Raw genomic sequence first — 23,943 nt, forward strand, 5'->3', positions numbered from 1 at the left:
CACAAGGATGAATCCGTGGACTCGTATCTAGTAGAAGAAATCTTGATTGTGGCTAAAAAGAAATCCAAATTTTATTCAGACCTTCAGAAGAACTTCACCTTCATTGACAGAGGCAAAGAATGACTGGGGATTTTGGGTAGGGGAGTGACATTTAACAGCTTTGCTGTGGTGCTTTTTGCCTCCTCCTGCTGGCCAGGAGTGATATTCCCACTAGTAAATGATGATGTTGTGGACTCTCCATATCTTAGGAAAGAAATATTACCAGTATTTTTAAAAGGAAATGAGTACCAAGTATGCAAATAAATTGTAAAAACAGTACTTGGTTGTGTCCCCTCTCAATGAATAGGGGAATTTAAGAGAGTTCCCAACATTTCCAAAGATCATTGAACGTAAGATCCACTGGGAGAAATGGAGAAACAACCACTCGAGCCGATGCCGCCATTTATGTGCATTATACACTTGATCAAGACCTCCAGTTGTATGTTAGAATATACATAGCCCCAATGTCTACATAAAGACATGGAGATTTATGTCTACATAAAAGGGACACTGAACCCAATTTTTTTCTTTTATGATTCAGATAGAGCATGCGATTTTAAGCAACTTTCTAATTTACTCCTATTAGCAAATGTTCTTCATTCTCTTGGTATCTTTATTTGAAAAGCAAGAATGTAAGTAGATGCCGGCCCATTTTTGGTGAACAACCTGGGTTGTTCTTGCTGATTGGTGGATAAATGTATCAACCAATAAACAAGTGCTGTTCAGGGTTCTGGACTTTTTTCAAATAAAGATAGCAAGAGAACGAAAAAGAAAAAATAGGAGTAAATTAGAAAGTTGCTTAAAATAGCCTGCTCTGTCTGAATCATGGAAGAAAAAAAAAATTTTGGGTTCAGTGTCCCTTTAAGCCCCTTAGGATGTAACCTCTACAGCTCCAATATCCAATAGGTTTCTCGTAGTCTCAAAGTGAGTAACCTGTTTGGATACAAATTAAAAGGAATCCAGTCAATGATCTTAATGGTTAACCCTGCTGGATTGTGATTATGATGTAGACGAACATGTTAAGGAATGCCATGATTGTTTAAGCCATTTTTAATATTATTTACATGTTGTTCACTTAGTATTTTTCTTATTGTCCTCTGTTCTACCAATATATAAAATTACACTTACAAGTCCATTTATATACTACGTATGTTACATGAAAATTTATTTTTAATGGGATATGTTCTATTTCTCTGTGAATTTTGAAAACTCCTTTTTCAATAAATTGACACACAGTACATTTAGAAGTCAGACATTTCCATGTCCATTAGGTCTTTTTAGTCACTGAGATGATTGAATAGGATTTTCTCTCTTCCTTTTTAGTCTTGAGGGCGCTAATATGCTTTTTAGATCCCTATTTTTCCTATATATAATTGTTTGCTCCCTATAATGTTTGCAAGTATAGGATCAGTTTGTAAAAGACAAATGTTTTTGTAGAATTGATGCAAGAGGTTTGCTCCCCTGACTATATGTAGTAATAAATCTTACATCATCTTTACTTTGTTTCCTCTAATTAGGTCTGGATTGTAACATTGTTGATCTATCAATGTTCTTAACTTTATTTCTCACTTGTTGTAGGCTATCTGTACTATAATAACCCTTCTCTTTAAACCTATTTTCTAAAGGGTTGCTTTAACCTCATGGTTTGCTTCTGCTGTACAATTCCTTTTGAGCCTTTGGAATTGGCCCAGAGGTATATTGTCAATCCATCTTTTAAGAAGTCCACTTTTAGCATCAAGCAGTCCATTTTTGTCTGTTGTCTTTCTATAATTTTTTACATTAAAGTTTCTAATGCATTAATAAAGATTGAGATTTTAAAAGGATATATCTTTGCTGATCTGGTGAATTTAAAATTTAATTAATTTTGATTAAATCTACTGACAAAATTAACTGCCTCCACTTCGCTACCTTTCCATATCATGATAATATCATCGATAAAAAGATGATAATGTATTATATTATCTCTAAATTTATTGTTAGACCAAATGCGATTTCTCAAATTCGTCCATATATAGATTGGCACATGAAGGTGCAAAAGTGGTGCCTATGGCGGTTCCTTGAGTTTGTCTGTAAAATAAACTACAAATGTGCCTGTGGAATATTCAAGTTATCAAATTATTTCTTTATGGCCGTTACTCCTAAATCACGAGGGATACATGTGTATAAAGATGTAACATCACACGTGCAGACGTTACATCCTAAGGGGATGTATGTAGACAAAGATCTCCATGCCTTTACATAGACATTGGGGCTATGTATATTCTAACACACAACTGGAGGTCTTGATATACAAATAGGTACCATAGAAATATTAAGAGATAAAGGGTAGGCGATAATATTAAATTCTCAACAACTATCAGAGTGTATAATGCACATAAAGATTCATTTGCTAGTAATATACATTATTATAAGGAATCTTTTAAATGCAAATAAGGATAGCTTTTATAGGTAAACATTTTTATGTGCATGCATCTTTTTAAGATTCAGATTTTTGTTTTAATGTATTCATTGAAATGTGAATATTGCTAAAGTGCAAATTATAATCACTGTATGGACACCTGTATATTCATAGGCAGTTGTTCCAACCAATCATAGTGGGAGCCGGCTATATATTCCACGTTGGTTAGAGACTTCACTTTTACCTCTTGAAAAAGTCCGGCCGTGACCGGAAAGGCATAGAGGATCACAGATTGGCCAAGGTGATCTCTCCACGCACATATCAAGTTCAAACTAAGGTGCTGCGGGTCTGACAAGTTACAGTTTAACGCTACACGTTGAACACGGACAGTACTCTGCTATGAGAATTTGGGTTACGTGGACTACCCTGGGTGATTTGCTTTTATTTATTACACTTATGTGTTTTTTACTGTGCACAACATTTTTGCTATAAAATACTACACTCCTGCGCTGGTGTGTGTCAGCAATTAAGAGTAGGACCACTTATTATACTCAGAAGCAATTAGATCAGCACCACCTCCCCATCCAACTACCACCCTATTTCCCTACTCCCTCTTGCCTTAAATCTTCTTGAAAAACTAGTATATGCACGTCTATCCCATTTCCTTAAATTAAACTCCCTCCTTGATCCACTGCAATCTGGATTTCACCCCCTTCACTCAGAGACCGCAATCGTTAAGGTTACCAACGAACTACTTACAGCAAAATCCAAAGGCCACTTCTCTCTGCTTATCCTCCTTGATCTGTCTGCAGCCTTTAACCCCTTAATGACCACAGCACTTTTCCCATTTTCTGTCCGTTTGGGACCAAGGCTATTTTTACATTTTTGCGGTGTTTGTGTTTAGCTGTAATTTTCTTCTTACTCATTTACTGTACCCACACATATTATATACCGTTTTTCTCGCCACTAAATGGACTTTCTAAAGATACCATTATTTTCATCATATCTTATAATTTACTATAAAAAAAAATATAAAATATGAGGAAAAATTGAAAAAAAACACACTTTTTCTAACTTTGACCCCCAAAATCTGTTACATATCTACAACCACCAAAAAACACCCATGCTAAATAGTTTCAAAATTTTGTCCTGAGTTTAGAAATACCCAATGTTTACATGTTCTTTGCTTTTTGTGCAAGTTATAGGGCCATAAATACAAGTAGTACTTCGCTATTTCCAAACCACTTTTTTCCAAAATGAGTGCTAGTTACATTGGGACACTGATATCTTTCAGGAATCCCTGAATATCCATTGACATGTATATATTTTTTTTTAGAAGACATCCCAAAGTATTGATCTAGGACAATTTTGGTATATTTCATACCACCATTTCACCGCCAAATGCGATCAAATACAAAAAATCGTTCACTTTTTCACAAATTTTTTCACAAACTTTTGGTTTCTCACTGAAATTATTTACAAACAACTTGTGCAATTATGGCATACATGGTTGTAAATTCTTCTCTGGGATCCCCTTTGTTCAGAAATAGCAGACATATATGGCTTTGGCGTTGCTTTTTGGTAATTAGAAGGCCGCTAAATGCCACTGCGCACCACAAGTGTATTATGCCCAGCAGTTAAGGGGTTAATTAGGGAGCTTTTAGGGAGCTTGTAGGGTTAATTTTAGCTTTAGTGTAGTATAGTAGACAACCCCAAGTATTGATCTAGGCACATTTTGGTATATTTCATGCCACCATTTCACCGCCAAATGCGATCAAATTGAAAAAAAAGTTAAATTTTTCACAATTTTAGGTTTCTCACTGAAATAATTTACAAACAGCTTGTGCAATTATGGCACAAATGGTTGTAAATACTTGTCTGGGATCCCCTTTGTTCAGAAATAGCAGACATATATGACTTTGGCGTTGCTTTCTGGTAATTAGAAGGCCGCTAAATCCTGCTGCGCCTCACACGTGTATTATGGCTAGCAGTGAAGGGGTTAATTAGGGAGTTTGTAGGGAGCTTGCAGGGTTAATTTTAGCTTTAGTGTAGAAATCAGCCTCCCACCTGACACATCCCACCCCCTGATCCCTCCCAAACAGCTCCCTTCCCTCCCCCACCCCACAATTGTCCCCGCCATCTTAAGTACTGGCAGAAAGTCTGCCAGTACTAAAATAAAAGGGTTTTTTAAAAAAAATAAAAATTTTTTTTAGCATATTTACATATGCTAGGGTGTAGGATCCCCCCCTTAGCCCCCAACCTCCCTGATCCCCCCCAAAACCGCTCTCTAACCCTCCCCTCTGCCTCATTGGGGGCCATCTTGGGTACTTGCAGCTGTCTGCCAGTACCCAGTTTGCAAAAAAAAAGTGCTTTTTTTATTTTTTTGGGGCTTTTTTCTGTAGTGTAGCTTCCCCTCCCCACACAGACAAACCCCCACCACCTTGCTGATCTTTTTTTTTTTAAATATTTCGAAATTTATACATTTTTTATTAAATCATTTTCTGTAGTGTAGCGGTTCCCACCCGCTCCCTCCCCGTGCACGCGCCCGCCCCCGCCCTCCCGTGCACGCGCGCGCGTCCGTGCGCGCCCCTGCTCGTCCCCGCCCACGATCCCGCCCCCCCTGCACATAACCAGGGCCATCGATGGCCGTCACCCGCCTCCCGGTCCGGCTCCCACCCACCAACGCAGGTAGCCACCGATCTCCGGTGCAGAGAGGGCCACAGAGTGGCTCTCTCTGCACCGGATGGCTACCAAAGGTTATTGCAGGATGCCTCCATATCGAGGCATCACTGCAATAACCGGAAAGCAGCTGGAAGCGAGCAGGATCGCTTCCAGCTGCTTTCCAAACCGAGGACGTGCAGGGTACGTTCTCAGGCATTAACTGCCTTTTTTTTTTGAGGACGTACCCTGCACGTCCTCGGTCGTTAAGGGGTTAATACTGTCGACCATCCTCTTTTGCTCCATACCCTCCAATCCTACGGCATCTGCGACACAGCTCTCTCGTGGTTCTCTTCCTATCTGTACCTTTAGTATAGCCTTCTCTGGGGCATCCGATGCCCTGTTACCTCTTTCTGTTGGAGTACTGCAAGGCTCTGTCCTCAGCCCCCTTCTCTTCTCAATCTACATGTCCGCATTAGGTTCCTTAACGTCCCACAGGTTTCACTATCATCTGTATGCCAACGATACCCAAATCTACCTCTCTGCACCAGAACTACCTCCTTCCTTGCTAACCCGTGTCACTGTCTCTCTCATATCTCATCTTGGATGTCCTCTCACTACCTCAAGCTAAATCTCTCCAAAACTGAGCTCCTTATTTTCCCCCCTTCTTCCAAAATCTCCACCCCAATCTCTCTATAACTGTTGATAACTCTATGATTAACCCTTTCCCACATGCTCGATGTCTTTGAGTCACACTTGACTCAGATCTTTCTTTCACTCCTCACATTCAGTCCTTGGCTACAGCCTGCCGCTTCCACCTTAAAAACATCTCTAAAATTAGACACTTCCTTACACAAGACACAACTAAGATTCTAATCCACTCTCTCATCCTTTCCCGCCTTGATTAGTGCAACTCCATCCTCTCTGGTCTCCCTAGCTCCCGCCTAGCTCCTTTACAATCCATAGTGAATGCCTCTACCAGGCTCCTCTTCCTTAAACATTGCTCTTCATCTGCTGCACCTCTCTGCCAATCCCTTCACTGGCTTCCTCTCGCCTCTAGGATTAAACACAAAATTCTCACTCTGACATACAAAGCCCTCAACTGCACTGCTCCCCCCTATATCTCAGACCTTGTCGCCAGATACTCTCCCTCCTGAAGTGAGGCTACCAATTACAAAATGTTTCAACATATGCAGGAGGGCAGTGTGAACGCCTGAAGTGAGTTTCACCACTGCTTTGTCAAAGGCTATGGCAAGTGGACCCTTTGACTATTAGTTTTTACAGTAGACACAGCACTGGAATACCCAGTTTTCTTAAAATACACTGGTGGATGGGGATAGTTACCCATATTGTGCTGATCTAATTGCTTCAGAGTATAATAAGTGGTCCTACTCTTAAAGTGATGGTAAATCCTAGCGTTTAGGAAACGCTAGGATTTACAATCGTAACAAATAAAGGGGACTTTCATTCATGAAGTATAAAATACTTCATTCTGAAAGCCCCTTTATTTGTTATCAGCGTTTGCTGCGCTGCTAAAGGCAGCCCACGGCAGAACGCAATTTGGCTGAGAGGTGACGTTTCCACCTCTTAGCCAATAGCCGTGCGGGAAATACAGCTTGGCGCCAGGTTTTGTGGCACCAAGCTGTTTTTCCCGCACGGCTATTGGCTAAGAGGTGGAAATGTCACCTCTCAGCCAAATTGCGTTCTGCCGTGGGCTGCCTTTAGCAGCGCAGCAAACGCTGATAACAAATAAAGGGGCTTTCAGAATGAAGTATTTTATACTTCATGAATGAAAGTCCCCTTTATTTGTTACGATTGTAAATCCTAGCGTTTCCTAAACGCTAGGGTTTACCATCACTTTAATTATTGCTACCTAGTTGATGCTTGCAGGGAGGCAAGCATGTGTTTATGTTATTTTAACATTTGTAAATTTTTCTTTACCATACTATATTGTTATGGCCCTTTTCCTATCATTGGATTGTCTGTAACCACTGTACTATCTAAACATAAGAGTGCCTTATGCTTCTCTCTTTTTCTCTAATATATTTGTTACATTTTGTTGGCATCAGGCACTGCCCCATTGTGGATACACAGGTTTAACCTCCAGGGGATTATAAAAAGGTGGATACTAAGCACTATTCCCCCGGGTCTATATTTGTAAATAACCTGCAGGGCAGAATAAAGGGACTATTTGTGCGCTGTACTTGCGTCATGTATTCTGCACACCAGCTACTACATAGGCCCAGTCACCTCCGCTTCTCTTTTTCTGGCTTTCACTTTCTCCATTTCCATGAGAATTCTCTGAGACTCATCCACGTTCCCTTCAGCACCCAGCTGCTCAGCCTTTGCCAGAAGTTTTCCAATCTCCTCATTCAGCTCATGAACTTTTTCAGCCTGAAAGTTACAAAAGCAGCACAAGCAATGGATAAATCACAGAGCCCAAATAAATCCTCAGACAGTAACAAATGCAAACTAAAGAGACTTCTAACATTAAAACCAATGACACTACTAAGTGGTTAATACAAACTTATAAACCTAGAATAAAGCTGCTGTGTATTTTTACTCTGAACGATACACTAATTAGCGGTCCGAGTATGTAAATTTATTATTGAAAAACGCAAAATCAACTCACTCATAGGGATATGAACCATGAAAAATACAAACTTATTGTGATCGAAAATTAGGAATTGGCAAATATTAAGAGCACACTCAAAGGCAATAGATATAGTCTGGTTGTGAAAGAGCGGTTATTGAATAAAGTGCGTGCAGTGACAATAGTTCGAGAGGAGGCTATGAATCTAATTGTGCACTGAATAGTAATGTGAGGGATAATGCACTAAGAGGAGCAGTGGATTCGACGGGTTAATCGTGTGTACGGGTATAACCAGGTCAGGAGAAAATGAACCTGATCTACACACTGACTAACGTTAGATCCAATTATGGGCATGAATAATCTGTTCCACACAGCTTTGGAGTAATAGGTTAGGGAGTACCAGTTGAGTACATATTCTATTAACCGCTACAGCGTCAGCATAAAAGTAGAGTCAGAGGGGGCCGAGTTACTATGCCCCGAATGGGGCCAACTCGCCCTGTTTCTGCACGAGCCTTCAGGCTCGCCGGAAACAAGAGTTAAAAAGCAGCGGTCTTAAGACCACTACTCTAACTCATACGGCTCCTCTAAGGCTACAAACCGCCCGATCACATACAATTGACCGTGAATCTGCAGGGGGCGGCATTGTACAAGCAGTTCACTAGAACTGCTTGTGAAATGCTGAATGCAGACAGCGTATACTGTCCGCATTCAGCAATATCTGTTGGACATGATACGCTACAGCGTATCATGTCAGACAGACATTGTTAAATCTGCCCCATATCAACTTTGAAATGAAAGTATAGCCGCCAAGCAAATGGTGAAAAAAACCTCTGCTTATGGGCAACTCAAGCATAAGCCAAATAATAAAAGTGCCTCCTCTAACAAAGGGACAGTCAACATTGTTGTTTAAAAATAGATATTTTTTTATTACCCATTCCCCAGTTTTGCATAACCAACACTGTTATATTAATATACTTTTTACCTCTGTAATTACCCTGTATCTAAGCCTCTGCAGACTGCCCCCTTATCTCAGTTATATTAATATACTTTTTACCTCTGTAATTACCCTGTATCTAAGCCTCTGCAGACTGCCCCCTTATCTCAGTTATATTAATATACTTTTTACCTCTGTAATTACCCTGTATCTAAGCCTCTGCAGACTGCCCCCTTATCTCAGTTATATTAATATACTTTTTACCTGTGATTACCCTGTATCTAAGCCTCTGCAGACTGCACCTTATCTCAGTTATAATACACTTTTTACCTGTGATTACCCTGTATCTAAGCCTCTGCAGACTGCCCCTTATCTCAGTTATATTAATATACTTTTTACCTCTGTAATTACCCTGTATCTAAGCCTCTGCAGACTGCCCCCTTATCTCAGTTATATTAATATACTTTTTACCTGTGATTACCCTGTATCTAAGCCTCTGCAGACTGCACCTTATCTCAGTTATAATAATACACTTTTTACCTCTGTGATTACCCTGTATCTAAGCCTCTGCAGACTGCCCCTTATCTCAGTTATATTAATATACTTTTTACCTCTGTGATTACCTTGTATCTAAGCCTCTGCAGACTGCTCCTTATCTCAGTTATATTAATATACTTTTTACCTCTGTGATTACCTTGTATCTAAGCCTCTGCAGACTGCTCCTTATCTCAGTTATATTAATACACTTTTTTACCTCTGATTACCTTGTATCTAACCCTCTGCAGACTGCCCCTTATCTCAGTTATATTAATATACTTTTTTACCTCTGATTACCTTGTATCTAAGCCTCTGCAGACTGCCCCTTATCTCAGTTATATTAATATACTTTTTACCTCTGATTACCTTGTATCTAAGCCTCTGCAGACTGCCCCTTATCTCAGTTATATTAATATACTTTTTACCTCTGATTACCTTGTATCTAAGCCTCTGCAGACTGCCCCTTATCTCAGTTATATTAATATACTTTTTACCTCTGATTACCTTGTATCTAAGCCTCTGCAGACTGCCCCTTATCTCAGTTATATTACTGTTAGTCAGTGTGTAGTTCAGGTTCATTTTCTCCTGAACTATTCCAAGGTTATACCCGTACACACATGATTAACCCGTTGAATCCACTGCTCCTCTTAGTGCATTATCCCTCACGTTACTATTCACAATAAGATTCATAGCCTCCTATTGTCACTGTACGCACTTTATTCGATAACGGCTCTTCTACAACCAGACTACATCTATTTCCTTTGAGTGCTCTTATTTGCCAATTCCTAATTTTAGATCACAATAACCATTTTTCACGGTTCATATCCCCATGAGTGAGTCGATTTTGTGTTTTTCAATAATAAATTTGCATACTCAGAGTGCTAATTAGTGTATCGTTTAGAGAGGGTTTCTATAAACCTTTCCTATGCTCTTTATTTATAACATTTACTCTGAATTTCAAATAAGCAGATTTTTCTGAAAAATGTCAGTTTCTATTATTTCCCTACCCTCTTCCTGTATCCGCTAGCAGCCAATCACAGACTCATATGTAAATACTATTAACTCAGAAAAAGCAGGTGCCTCAGAAAATGTGCACAGACCGCTCACATTTAGATAATGTGCTAAAGTTTAAATGCGTCCCTTTTAGACAAATCTTCTAAGCCACAATTAAGCTTTGCCCCTTTAACCCTTTGTTACATGTGCACAGCTTATTCTGGAAGGAGCTAAGCAGGTTGGTTTGACCATAAAAAAAACAAACAAGTGAATGAAGGGACATGAAACCCAACAAGTTTATTACATTCACAAGCTCTAATGTACTTTTATCATAAATGTTGCTTCATTCTCTTGGTATCCTTTGTTGAAGAAGCAGCAACGCACCACTGGGGGCTAACTGAATACATCTGGTGAACCAAAAGAAGCATTTGTGTGCAGCTGCTAATCAGCAACTAGCTCCCAGTAACGCATCGTTGCTGCTGGGCGTATCTAGGTATGCTTTTCAACTAAGGATGTCAAGAGAATGAAACAAGATAATTTAAAGTCAATTGGAAAGTTGTTTAAAAAGCACATGCCCTGTCTAAACCATGAAAGAAAGTTGTGGGGTTTCATGTCCCTTTAAGTAACTTATTGGGAGAGATAGAGACCACTTTAGGTCCTGCCAGTGAACAGATTCCAGTATTCAATTTGCTTTAACATACAAAACCTAAACTGCTGCTTGTTGTCGTGCGTAGAGGGTAAAGGGCCACAAAATATATGACAGGGACACTAAACCCAAATTTTTTCTTTAATAAGCAAATGTTCCAATTTACTCTTATCAATTTGTCTTCATTCTCTTGCCATCTTTTTTTTTTTTTTTTTTTTAAATAAACAGAAATGCAAAGCTTAGGAGCTGGCCCATTTTAGGTTCAGCACCCTGGATAGTGCTTGCTTATTGGTAGCTACATATAGCAAACCAATAAGCAAACGCAAACCAGGTTCTGAACCAAAAATGGGCCAGTTCCTAAGTTTCAAATTCCTGCTTTTTAAATAAAGATAGCAAGAAAACAGAAAAAAAAAAATTAGAACTAGAAAGTTGCTGCGCCGAGTTAGGAAATAAAAAGAAATTGGGTTTAGTATCCCTTTAAGCTGGGGCACAGGAAGCAGCTGGCACTGAGACTGATGTTGTGCAGTGGGTACAGAGCTCTGTATAAGGGGTAACGACAGTGAATAGGGGCACAGGAAGCAGCTGGCACTGAGACTGATGTTGTGCAGTGGGTACAGAGCTCTGTATAAGGGGTAACGACAGTGAATAGGGGCACAGGAAGCAGCTGGCTCAGACTGATGTTGTGCAGTGGGTACAGAGCTCTGTATAAGGGGTAACGACAGTGAATAGGTGCACAGGAAGCAGCTGGCACTGAGACTGATGTTGTGCAGTGGGTACAGAGCTCTGTATAGGGGGTAACGACAGTGAATAGGGGCACAGGAAGCAGCTGGCTCAGACTGATGTTGTGCAGTGGGTACAGAGCTCTGTATAAGGGGTAACGACAGTGAATAGGGGCACAGGAAGCCGCTGGCACTGAGACTGATGTTGTGCAGTGGGTACAGAGCTCTGTATAAGGGGTAACGACAGTGAATAGGGGCACAGGAAGCAGCTGGCTCAGACTGATGTTGTGCAGTGGGTACAGAGCTCTGTATAAGGGGTAACGACAGTGAATAGGGGCACAGGAAGCAGCTGGCACTGAGACTGATGTTGTGCAGTGGGTACAGAGCTCTGTATAAGGGGTAACGACAGTGAATAGGGGCACAGGAAGCAGCTGGCACTGAGACTGATGTTGTGCAGTGGGTACAGAGCTCTGTATAAGGGGTAACGACAGTGAATAGGGGCACAGGAAGCAGCTGGCACTGAGACTGATGTTGTGCAGTGGGTACAGAGCTCTGTATAAGGGGTAACGACAGTGAATAGGGGCACAGGAAGCAGCTGGCTCAGACTGATGTTGTGCAGTGGGTACAGAGCTCTGTATAAGGGGTAACGACAGTGAATAGGGGCACAGGAAGCAGCTGGCTCAGACTGATGTTGTGCAGTGGGTACAGAGCTCTGTATAAGGGGTAACGACAGTGAATAGGGGCACAGGAAGCAGCTGGCACTGAGACTGATGTTGTGCAGTGGGTACAGAGCTCTGTATAAGGGGTAACGACAGTGAATAGGGGCACAGGAAGCAGCTGGCTCAGACTGATGTTGTGCAGTGGGTACAGAGCTCTGTATAAGGGGTAACGACAGTGAATAGGGGCACAGGAAGCCGCTGGCACTGAGACTGATGTTGTGCAGTGGGTACAGAGCTCTGTATAAGGGGTAACGACAGTGAATAGGGGCACAGGAAGCAGCTGGCACTTAGACTGATGTTGTGCAGTGGGTACAGAGCTCTGTATAAGGGGTAACGACAGTGAATAGGGGCACAGGAAGCAGCTGGCACTGAGACTGATGTTGTGCAGTGGGTACAGAGCTCTGTATAAGGGGTAACGACAGTGAATAGGGGCACAGGAAGCAGCTGGCACTGAGACTGATGTTGTGCAGTGGGTACAGAGCTCTGTATAAGGGGTAACGACAGTGAATAGGGACACAGGAAGCAGCTGGCACTGAGACTGATGTTGTGCAGTGGGTACAGAGCTCTGTATAAGGGGTAACGACAGTGAATAGGGACACAGGAAGCAGCTGGCTCAGACTGATGTTGTGCAGTGGGTACAGAGCTCTGTATAAGGGGTAACGACAGTGAATAGGGGCACAGGAAGCCGCTGGCACTGAGACTGATGTTGTGCAGTGGGTACAGAGCTCTGTATAAGGGGTAACGACAGTGAATAGGGGCACAGGAAGCCGCTGGCTCTGAGACTGATGTTGTGCAGTGGGTACAGAGCTCTGTATAAGGGGTAACGACAGTGAATAGGGGCACAGGAAGCCGCTGGCTCAGACTGATGTTGTGCAGTGGGTACAGAGCTCTGTATAAGGGGTAACGACAGTGAATAGGGGCACAGGAAGCAGCTGGCTCAGACTGATGTTGTGCAGTGGGTACAGAGCTCTGTATAAGGGGTAATGACAGTGAATAGGGGCACAGGAAGCCGCTGGCACTGAGACTGATGTTGTGCAGTGGGTACAGAGCTCTGTATAAGGGGTTACGACAGTCCTGGTTGAATAGGGGCACAGGAAGCAGCTGGCTCTGAGACTGATGTTGTGCAGTGGGTACAGAGCTCTGTATAAGGGGTAACGACAGTGAATAGGGGCACAGGAAGCAGCTGGCTCTGAGACTGATGTTGTGCAGTGGGTACAGAGCTCTGTATAAGGGGTAACGACAGTGAATAGGGGCACAGGAAGCAGCTGGCACTGAGACTGATGTTGTGCAGTGGGTACAGAGCTCTGTATAAGGGGTAACGACAGTGAATAGGGGCACAGGAAGCAGCTGGCTCAGACTGATGTTGTGCAGTGGGTACAGAGCTCTGTATAAGGGGTAACGACAGTGAATAGGGGCACAGGAAGCAGCTGGCTCTGAGACTGATGTTGTGCAGTGGGTACAGAGCTCTGTATAAGGGGTAACGACAGTGAATATGGGCACAGGAAGCAGCTGGCTCTGACTGATGTTGTGCAGTGGGTACAGAGCTCTGTATAAGGGGTAACGACAGTGAATAGGGGCACAGGAAGCAGCTGGCACTGAGACTGATGTTGTGCAGTGGGTACAGAGCTCTGTATAAGGGGTAACGACAGTGAATAGGGACACAGGAAGCAGCTGGCTCAGACTGATGTTGTGCAGTGGGTACAGAGCTCTGTATAAGGGGTAACGACAGTGAATAGGGGCACAGGAAGCAGCTGGCTCAGACTGATGTTGTGCAGTGGGTACAGAGCTCTGTATAAGGGGTAACGACAGTGAATAGGGGCACAGGAAGCAGCTGGCACTGAGACTGATGTTGTGCAGTGGGTACAGAGCTCTGTATAAGGGGTAACGACAGTGAATAGGGGCACAGGAAGCAGCTGGCACTGAGACTGATGTTGTGCAGTGGGTACAGAGCTCTGTATAAGGGGTAACGACAGTGAATAGGGGCACAGGAAGCAGCTGGCTCAGACTGATGTTGTGCAGTGGGTACAGAGCTCTGTATAAGGGGTAACGACAGTGAATAGGGGCACAGGAAGCAGCTGGCTCAGACTGATGTTGTGCAGTGGGTACAGAGCTCTGTATAAGGGGTAACGACAGTGAATAGGGGCACAGGAAGCAGCTGGCTCAGACTGATGTTGTGCAGTGGGTACAGAGCTCTGTATAAGGGGTAACGACAGTGAATAGGGGCACAGGAAGCAGCTGGCTCAGACTGATGTTGTGCAGTGGGTACAGAGCTCTGTATAAGGGGTTACGACAGTCCTGGTTGAATAGGGGCACAGGAAGCAGCTGGCACTGAGACTGATGTTGTGCAGTGGGTACAGAGCTCTGTATAAGGGGTAACGACAGTGAATAGGGGCACAGGAAGCAGCTGGCTCTGAGACTGATGTTGTGCAGTGGGTACAGAGCTCTGTATAAGGGGTAACGACAGTGAATAGGGGCACAGGAAGCCGCTGGCTCTGAGACTGATGTTGTGCAGTGGGTACAGAGCTCTGTATAAGGGGTAACGACAGTGAATAGGGGCACAGGAAGCAGCTGGCACTGAGACTGATGTTGTGCAGTGGGTACAGAGCTCTGTATAAGGGGTAACGACAGTGAATAGGGGCACAGGAAGCAGCTGGCACTGAGACTGATGTTGTGCAGTGGGTACAGAGCTCTGTATAAGGGGTAACGACAGTGAATAGGGGCACAGGAAGCAGCTGGCTCTGAGACTGATGTTGTGCAGTGGGTACAGAGCTCTGTATAAGGGGTTACGACAGTCCTGGTTGAATAGGGGCACAGGAAGCAGCTGGCTCTGAGACTGATGTTGTGCAGTGGGTACAGAGCTCTGTATAAGGGGTAACGACAGTGAATAGGGGCACAGGAAGCAGCTGGCTCTGAGACTGATGTTGTGCAGTGGGTACAGAGCTCTGTATAAGGGGTAACGACAGTGAATAGGGGCACAGGAAGCAGCTGGCTCTGAGACTGATGTTGTGCAGTGGGTACAGAGCTCTGTATAAGGGGTAACGACAGTGAATAGGGGCACAGGAAGCAGCTGGCACTGAGACTGATGTTGTGCAGTGGGTACAGAGCTCTGTATAAGGGGTAACGACAGTGAATAGGGGCACAGGAAGCAGCTGGCTCAGACTGATGTTGTGCAGTGGGTACAGAGCTCTGTATAAGGGGTAACGACAGTGAATAGGGGCACAGGAAGCAGCTGGCACTGAGACTGATGTTGTGCAGTGGGTACAGAGCTCTGTATAAGGGGTAACGACAGTGAATAGGGGACACAGGAAGCAGCTGGCTCAGACTGATGTTGTGCCGTGGGTACAGAGCTCTGTATAAGGGGTAACGACAGTGAATAGGGGCACAGGAAGCAGCTGGCACTGAGACTGATGTTGTGCAGTGGGTACAGAGCTCTGTATAAGGGGTAACGACAGTGAATAGGGGAACAGGAAGCAGCTGGCACTGAGACTGATGTTGTGCAGTGGGTACAGAGCTCTGTATAAGGGGTAACGACAGTGAATAGGGGCACAGGAAGCAGCTGGCTCAGACTGATGTTGTGCAGTGGGTACAGAGATCTGTATAAGGGGTAACGACAGTGAATAGGGGCACAGGAAGCAGCTGGCTCAGACTGATTTTGTGCAGTGGGTACAGAGCTCTGTATAAGGGGTAACGACAGTGAATAGGGGCACAGGAAGCAGCTGGCTCAGACTGATGTTGTGCAGTGGGTACAGAGCTCTGTATAAGGGGTAACGACAGTGAATAGGGGCACAGGAAGCAGCTGGCACTGAGACTGATGTTGTGCAGTGGGTACAGAGCTCTGTATAAGGGGTAACGACAGTGAATAGGGGCACAGGAAGCAGCTGGCACTGAGACTGATGTTGTGCAGTGGGTACAGAGCTCTGTATAAGGGGTAACGACAGTGAATAGGGGCACAGGAAGCAGCTGGCACTGAGACTGATGTTGTGCAGTGGGTACAGAGCTCTGTATAAGGGGTAACGACAGTGAATAGGGGCACAGGAAGTAGCTGGCTCTGAGACTGATGTTGTGCAGTGGGTACAGAGCTCTGTATAAGGGGTAACGACAGTGAATAGGGGCACAGGAAGCAGCTGGCACTGAGACTGATGTTGTGCAGTGGGTACAGAGCTCTGTATAAGGGGTAACGACAGTGAATAGGGACACAGGAAGCAGCTGGCACTGAGACTGATGTTGTGCAGTGGGTACAGAGCTCTGTATAAGGGGTAACGACAGTGAATAGGGGCACAGGAAGCAGCTGGCACTGAGACTGATGTTGTGCAGTGGGTACAGAGCTCTGTATAAGGGGTAACGACAGTGAATAGGGGCACAGGAAGCAGCTGGCTCAGACTGATGTTGTGCAGTGGGTACAGAGCTCTGTATAAGGGGTAACGACAGTGAATAGGGGCACAGGAAGCAGCTGGCACTGAGACTGATGTTGTGCAGTGGGTACAGAGCTCTGTATAAGGGGTAACGACAGTGAATAGGGGCACAGGAAGCAGCTGGCACTGAGACTGATGTTGTGCAGTGGGTACAGAGCTCTGTATAAGGGGTAACGACAGTGAATAGGGGCACAGGAAGCAGCTGGCACTGAGACTGATGTTGTGCAGTGGGTACAGAGCTCTGTATAAGGGGTAACGACAGTGAATAGGGGCACAGGAAGCAGCTGGCACTGAGACTGATGTTGTGCAGTGGGTACAGAGCTCTGTATAAGGGGTAACGACAGTGAATAGGGGCACAGGAAGCCGCTGGCACTGAGACTGATGTTGTGCAGTGGGTACAGAGCTCTGTATAAGGGGTAACGACAGTGAATAGGGGCACAGGAAGCAGCTGGCTCTGAGACTGATGTTGTGCAGTGGGTACAGAGCTCTGTATAAGGGGTAACGACAGTGAATAGGGGCACAGGAAGCCGCTGGCACTGAGACTAATGTTGTGCAGTGGGTACAGAGCTCTGTATAAGGGGTTACGACAGTCCTGGTTGAATAGGGGCACAGGAAGCAGCTGGCTCTGAGACTGATGTTGTGCAGTGGGTACAGAGCTCTGTATAAGGGGTAACGACAGTGAATAGGGGCACAGGAAGCAGCTGGCTCTGAGACTGATGTTGTGCAGTGGGTACAGAGCTCTGTATAAGGGGTAACGACAGTGAATAGGGGCACAGGAAGCCGCTGGCACTGAGACTGATGTTGTGCAGTGGGTACAGAGCTCTGTATAAGGGGTAACGACAGTGAATAGGGGCACAGGAAGCAGCTGGCACTGAGACTGATGTTGTGCAGTGGGTACAGAGCTCTGTATAAGGGGTAACGACAGTGAATAGGGGCACAGGAAGCCGCTGGCACTGAGACTGATGTTGTGCAGTGGGTACAGAGCTCTGTATAAGGGGTAACGACAGTGAATAGGGGCACAGGAAGCCGCTGGCACTGAGACTGATGTTGTGCAGTGGGTACAGAGCTCTGTATAAGGGGTTACGACAGTGAATAGGGGCACAGGAAGCCGCTGGCACTGAGACTGATGTTGTGCAGTGGGTACAGAGCTCTGTATAAGGGGTTACGACAGTCCTGGTTTAATAGGGGCACAACAGTAATGCTCAGTGCCAATTACTGCGCACACATATAATCCGATACCTTAGCAGCAACTTCTGCGCTTATCTCCTCCTGGGTGTCTGACAGACGTTTCTTGGCGATATCAGTTCTCCGGTCACACTCAGCAATAAAGGACTCTAGATGATCCATAGCCTAGAACACAAATTGCATGTTACACCACATAGACCAGCAAGTAACCTTAAGTAAAAGCACAGAAGTGAACTTACATCAAGCTCAAAGAACAAGTCTTTGTCTTTACTGGCAATTTCGTAATCTGCTCTCAATGCCAAGTCGTGAATCTTGGTGCATTCCCCCAAATCCATGCGCTAATAAAATAAAAGGGCACACAGTGTCAGATTGTAGTACCTGCCTCATCCTACTAAAGGTTACAATGGCCAGTGATGTTTATAGAGATCAGAGAGTGTAGGAAGGAAAAAGACAGCTGCAACTGATGTAAGCGATGGTACTCAGCGGCTGGCAACATAAATAGGGTGGGCACGGTCAGGGGGCAAACTGGCACCGAACTCTCCGGACATGGTAGCAAACAGTGGGTAGGTTCAGGGTAGGCTAGCACAGACCTGGCTTGTCATAATAGCAAAGGGTGGGCATGGTCAGGAGGCAGACTGGCAGCAAAGGGTGGGCATGGTCAGGAGGCAGACTGGCACCAAAGGGTGGGCATGGTCAGGAGGCAGACTGGCAGCAAAGGGTGGGCATGGTCAGGAGGCAGACTGGCACCAAAGGGTGGGCATGGTCAGGAGGCAGACTGGCACCAAAGGGTGGGCATGGTCAGGAGGCAGACTGGCACCAAAGGGTGGGCATGGTCAGGAGGCAGACTGGCACCAAAGGGTGGGCATGGTCAGGAGGCAGACTGGCACCAAAGGGTGGGCATGGTCAGGAGGCAGACTGGCACCAAAGGGTGGGCATGGTCAGGAGGCAGACTGGCACCAAAGGGTGGGCATGGTCAGGAGGCAGACTGGCACCAAAGGGTGGGCATGGTCAGGAGGCAGACTGGCACCAAAGGGTGGGCATGGTCAGGAGGCAGACTGGCACCAAAGGGTGGGCATGGTCAGGAGGCAGACTGGCACCAAAGGGTGGGCATGGTCAGGAGGCAGACTGGCACCAAAGGGTGGGCATGGTCAGGAGGCAGACTGGCACCAAAGGGTGGGCATGGTCAGGAGGCAGACTGGCACCAAAGGGTGGGCATGGTCAGGAGGCAGACTGGCACCAAAGGGTGGGCATGGTCAGGAGGCAGACTGGCACCAAAGGGTGGGCATGGTCAGGAGGCAGACTGGCACCAAAGGGTGGGCATGGTCAGGAGGCAGACTGGCACCAAAGGGTGGGCATGGTCAGGAGGCAGACTGGCACCAAAGGGTGGGCATGGTCAGGAGGCAGACTGGCACCAAAGGGTGGGCATGGTCAGGAGGCAGACTGGCACCAAAGGGTGGGCATGGTCAGGAGGCAGACTGGCACCAAAGGGTGGGCATGGTCAGGAGGCAGACTGGCACCAAAGGGTGGGCATGGTCAGGAGGCAGACTGGCACCAAAGGGTGGGCATGGTCAGGAGGCAGACTGGCACCAAAGGGTGGGCATGGTCAGGAGGCAGACTGGCACCAAAGGGTGGGCATGGTCAGGAGGCAGACTGGCACCAAAGGGTGGGCATGGTCAGGAGGCAGACTGGCACCAAAGGGTGGGCATGGTCAGGAGGCAGACTGGCACCAAAGGGTGGGCATGGTCAGGAGGCAGACTGGCACCAAAGGGTGGGCATGGTCAGGAGGCAGACTGGCACCAAAGGGTGGGCATGGTCAGGAGGCAGACTGGCACCAAAGGGTGGGCATGGTCAGGAGGCAGACTGGCACCAAAGGGTGGGCATGGTCAGGAGGCAGACTGGCACCAAAGGGTGGGCATGGTCAGGAGGCAGACTGGCACCAAAGGGTGGGCATGGTCAGGAGGCAGACTGGCACCAAAGGGTGGGCATGGTCAGGAGGCAGACTGGCACAGAACAGGCCTGTAATTACAAAGTCTGAACTTGATAAAGTTAATACAACTTGTAGGGGACAGACAGCCATGCTAATCTAACATATCTGCAGTGTAGAGTTCATTTTTTACATTGTGTCACTTTTGCAATGAGTTGTACTTACGGTTCCGGCAAGAATGTCATGAGGGCAGCAATCCAGAAGATGACTTTTGCAGACCCGATCATCTGTAAACTTCACCCTCTGCCTAGTCTCATCCCCTGCAAGAATGAAAGGCAGGAAGATGCTTAAGAGATAACTCATCACGGCTTCCGTCTATAGCAAGCTCAGCATTCTGCTTTATTCATTTGTTTAAAGCATACACAAAACGCTAATAGATCTATTCACTTAACAGATTTTACATGACACTACAGCAAAAATGTATGTCATATGTGTGTGTCTGTGTGCACATCTGATATACATGCACGCGTGATTATACATCTGTCTATGTGCACATCTGATATACATGCACGCGTGATTATACACCTGTCTATGTGCACATCTGATATACATGCACGCGTGATTATACACCTGTCTATGTGCACATCTGATATACACCTGTCTATGTGCACATCTGATATACATGCACGCGTGATTATACATCTGTCTATGTGCACATCTGATATACATGCTTACGTGATTATACATCTGTCTATGTGCACATCTGATATACATCTGTCTATGTGCACATCTGATATACATCTGTCTATGTGCACATCTGATATACATCTGTCTATGTGCACATCTGATATACATCTGTCTATGTGCACATCTGATATACATCTGTCTATGTGCACATCTGATATACATCTGTCTATGTGCACATCTGATATACATCTGTCTATGTGCACATCTGATATACATCTGTCTATGTGCACATCTGATATACATGCACGCGTGATTATACATCCGTCTATGTGCACATCTGATATACATGCACGCGTGATTATACATCTGTCTATGTGCACATCTGATATACATGCACGCGTGATTATACATCCGTCTATGTGCACATCTGATATACATGCACGCGTGATTATACATCTGTCTATGTGCACATCTGATATACATGCACGCGTGATTATACATCTGTCTATGTGCACATCTGATATACATGCACGCGTGATTATACATCTGTCCATGTGCACATCTGATATACATGCACGCGTGATTATACATCTGTCTATGTGCACATCTGATATACATGCACGCGTGATTATACATCTGTCTATGTGCACATCTGATATACATGCACGCGTGATTATACATCTGTCCATGTGCACATCTGATATACATGCACGCGTGATTATACATCTGTCTATGTGCACATCTGATATACATGCACGCGTGATTATACATCCGTCTATGTGCACATCTGATATACATGCACGCGTGATTATACATCCGTCTATGTGCACATCTGATATACATGCACGCGTGATTATACATCTGTCTATGTGCACATCTGATATACATGCACGCGTGATTATACATCTGTCTATGTGCACATCTGATATACATGCACGCGTGATTATACATCTGTCTATGTGCACATCTGATATACATGCACGCGTGATTATACATCTGTCTATGTGCACATCTGATATACATGCACGCGTGATTATACATCTGTCTATGTGCACATCTGATATACATGCACGCGTGATTATACATCTGTCTATGTGCACATCTGATATACATGCACGCGTGATTATACATCTGTCTATGTGCACATCTGATATACATGCACGCGTGATTATACATCAGTCTATGTGCACATCTGATATACATGCACGCGTGATTATACATCTGTCTATGTGCACATCTGATATACATGCACGCGTGATTATACATCAGTCTATGTGCACATCTGATATACATGCACGCGTGATTATACATCTGTCTATGTGCACATCTGATATACATGCACGCGTGATTATACATCCGTCTATGTGCACATCTGATATACATGCACGCGTGATTATACATCAGTCTATGTGCACATCTGATATACATGCACGCGTGATTATACATCAGTCTATGTGCACATCTGATATACATGCACGAGTGACCATGTGCACGTGACATACATACGTGTGATTCTGTTAAGAAACTGAGAACTCAGACCAATCCCTGCAGTTACACGTCATGCAGCCTTATGTAGCGGTAATAAAATAACCACACGCTAGATAATGTGACCTCACGGCAGGATGCAATGCATAACTTACTCATTCAAGCATTGGTAGACACAAATCTAATAATAAAAAATGGAATATATATATACATACACACACACACACACACAGGTAGCCCTCAATTTACACCGGGGTTAGGTTCCAGAAGGAATGGTTGTAAATCGAAACCCAGTTTATAATGTAAGTCAATGGAAAGTGAGGGAGTTAGGTTCCAGGCCCCTCTCAAAATTGACATAAGTAACACCTAATACATTATTTTTAAAGCTTTGAAATGAAGACTTTAAATGCTAAACAGCATCATAAACCTAATTAATCACACAACACAGAATATAGAATTAAACTAAGTTAAATGAACAAAACATTTACTAAACAGCATTATAAACCTAATAAAATAGTTTAATTATATATTCTGTGTTGTGTAATTATTTTATTATGTTTATAATGCTGTTTAGCAAATGTTTTTGTTCATTTAACTTAGTTTAATTATATATTCTGTGTTGTGTAATTAAGTTAAATGAACAAAAACATTTGCTAAACAGCATTATAAACCTAATAAAATAATCACACAGCATAGACTTCACTTGCATTTTTCTGCAAACAGTTCTTTCTATGCATTCCAATCTGGACTGATTTATAGACAGGAAGATCTTGTTCCTTTGAAATCTGCTCGATTGCTCAGGTCTGGTTAAACTGATTAATTTCAGCTTGCTTGGCTTGCATATTTTTGCTGCAACACAGACAGCTCCGCCTACTGGCTATTTTAATCAATGGACTACTTCTCAATGCTTTTCAATAGCAGTCACATGACTGAAAAAAGGTTGTTATGCTGAAACGGTGCAAAGTGAACCTTTGTAAACCAAGGGCTGTGTGCGTATGTGCGTGCGTGCGTATGTGCGTGTCCTCAGACTTCCCTAACAGCCCTGATTTTAAAGATATCTGAACTAGAGCACAGGTGAAATAATCATCTGATAAGTAGACATGTTTATTTTCCTGCTATCACCCAAGGTAATATAGGAAATGTGCCTGTTAGGAAGAACTGAGGACCGGTTTGAAAACCAGTACTCTATGTGAACCTGCAGAGAATGTTGGGTGTGATTAAAAAACCAAACACAATGTGTATTGGGCAAATGTCTTTATAGCAAGTGCTTTCAAATCCTCAAAGGATATCTTGACATGACACCATGGGAGCCACAGTCGGTCTAATGAGGGGCCACACCTGACTTATTGGCAAAGTGCGGTCATGGTCTGTCTAGTTCCTAGGGAGAAAGAGCTTGCAACAAACAGTCTAAGTGCAGATACCAGCCAGCTGTGCAGAGGAGTAGTTATATAGGTGAGGTATGGGGTGCCAGTTACTTAATGACAATTTCATTCTTTCAGTGGTACACGGGATACGTTCTACATATTAAACAAAACAAAAACACCTATCTGGCTACCAGATGGAGCTAAATGACAGCACCCTGGATAACCTGCATTTGAAAGCACTGTGCCGCTAGTCTGTGGCGAGCGCCAAGCACTGTGCCGCTAGTCTGTGGCGAGCGCCAAGCACTGTGCCGCTAGTCTGTGGCGAGCGCCAAGCACTGTGCCGCTAGTCTGTGGCGAGCGCCAAGCACTGTGCCGCTAGTCTGTGGCGAGCGCCAAGCACTGTGCCGCTAGTCTGTGGCGAGCGCCAAGCACTGTGCCGCTAGTCTGTGGCGAGCGCCAAGCACTGTGCCGCTAGTCTGTGGCGAGCGCCAAGCACTGTGCCGCTAGTCTGTGGCGAGCGCCAAGCACTGTGCCGCTAGTCTGTGGCGAGCGCCAAGCACTGTGCTGCTAGTCTGTGGCGAGCGCCAAGCAGCCTATTGTAAGTTATTCAGATAGAGCATGCACTTATAAGCCACTTTTACATTTACTTC

At 44.8% G+C, this 23,943-nt stretch overlaps 1 protein-coding gene across 2 annotated transcripts in view; it reads right to left on the reverse strand.

Moving 5' to 3' along the window:
• Window positions 1-23,943, reverse strand: part of LOC128643516 (putative RNA-binding protein Luc7-like 1) — a 102,259-nt gene that overhangs the window by 70,614 nt on the left and 7,702 nt on the right. For both annotated transcript variants that reach the window (XM_053696362.1, XM_053696361.1), the window contains exons 2-5: window positions 19,983-20,077; window positions 18,073-18,171; window positions 17,888-17,998; window positions 7,346-7,489 (exon numbers count right to left, since the gene is read on the reverse strand). In XM_053696362.1, coding sequence (XP_053552337.1) covers window positions 7,346-7,489; window positions 17,888-17,998; window positions 18,073-18,171; window positions 19,983-20,077 — 449 coding nt within the window. The remainder of the gene's footprint in view (window positions 1-7,345; window positions 7,490-17,887; window positions 17,999-18,072; window positions 18,172-19,982; window positions 20,078-23,943) is intronic.

Source organism: Bombina bombina, unplaced genomic scaffold (genome assembly GCF_027579735.1).
Source record: "Bombina bombina isolate aBomBom1 unplaced genomic scaffold, aBomBom1.pri scaffold_795, whole genome shotgun sequence".
In the NCBI taxonomy this organism is placed as follows: Eukaryota; Metazoa; Chordata; class Amphibia; order Anura; family Bombinatoridae; genus Bombina; species Bombina bombina.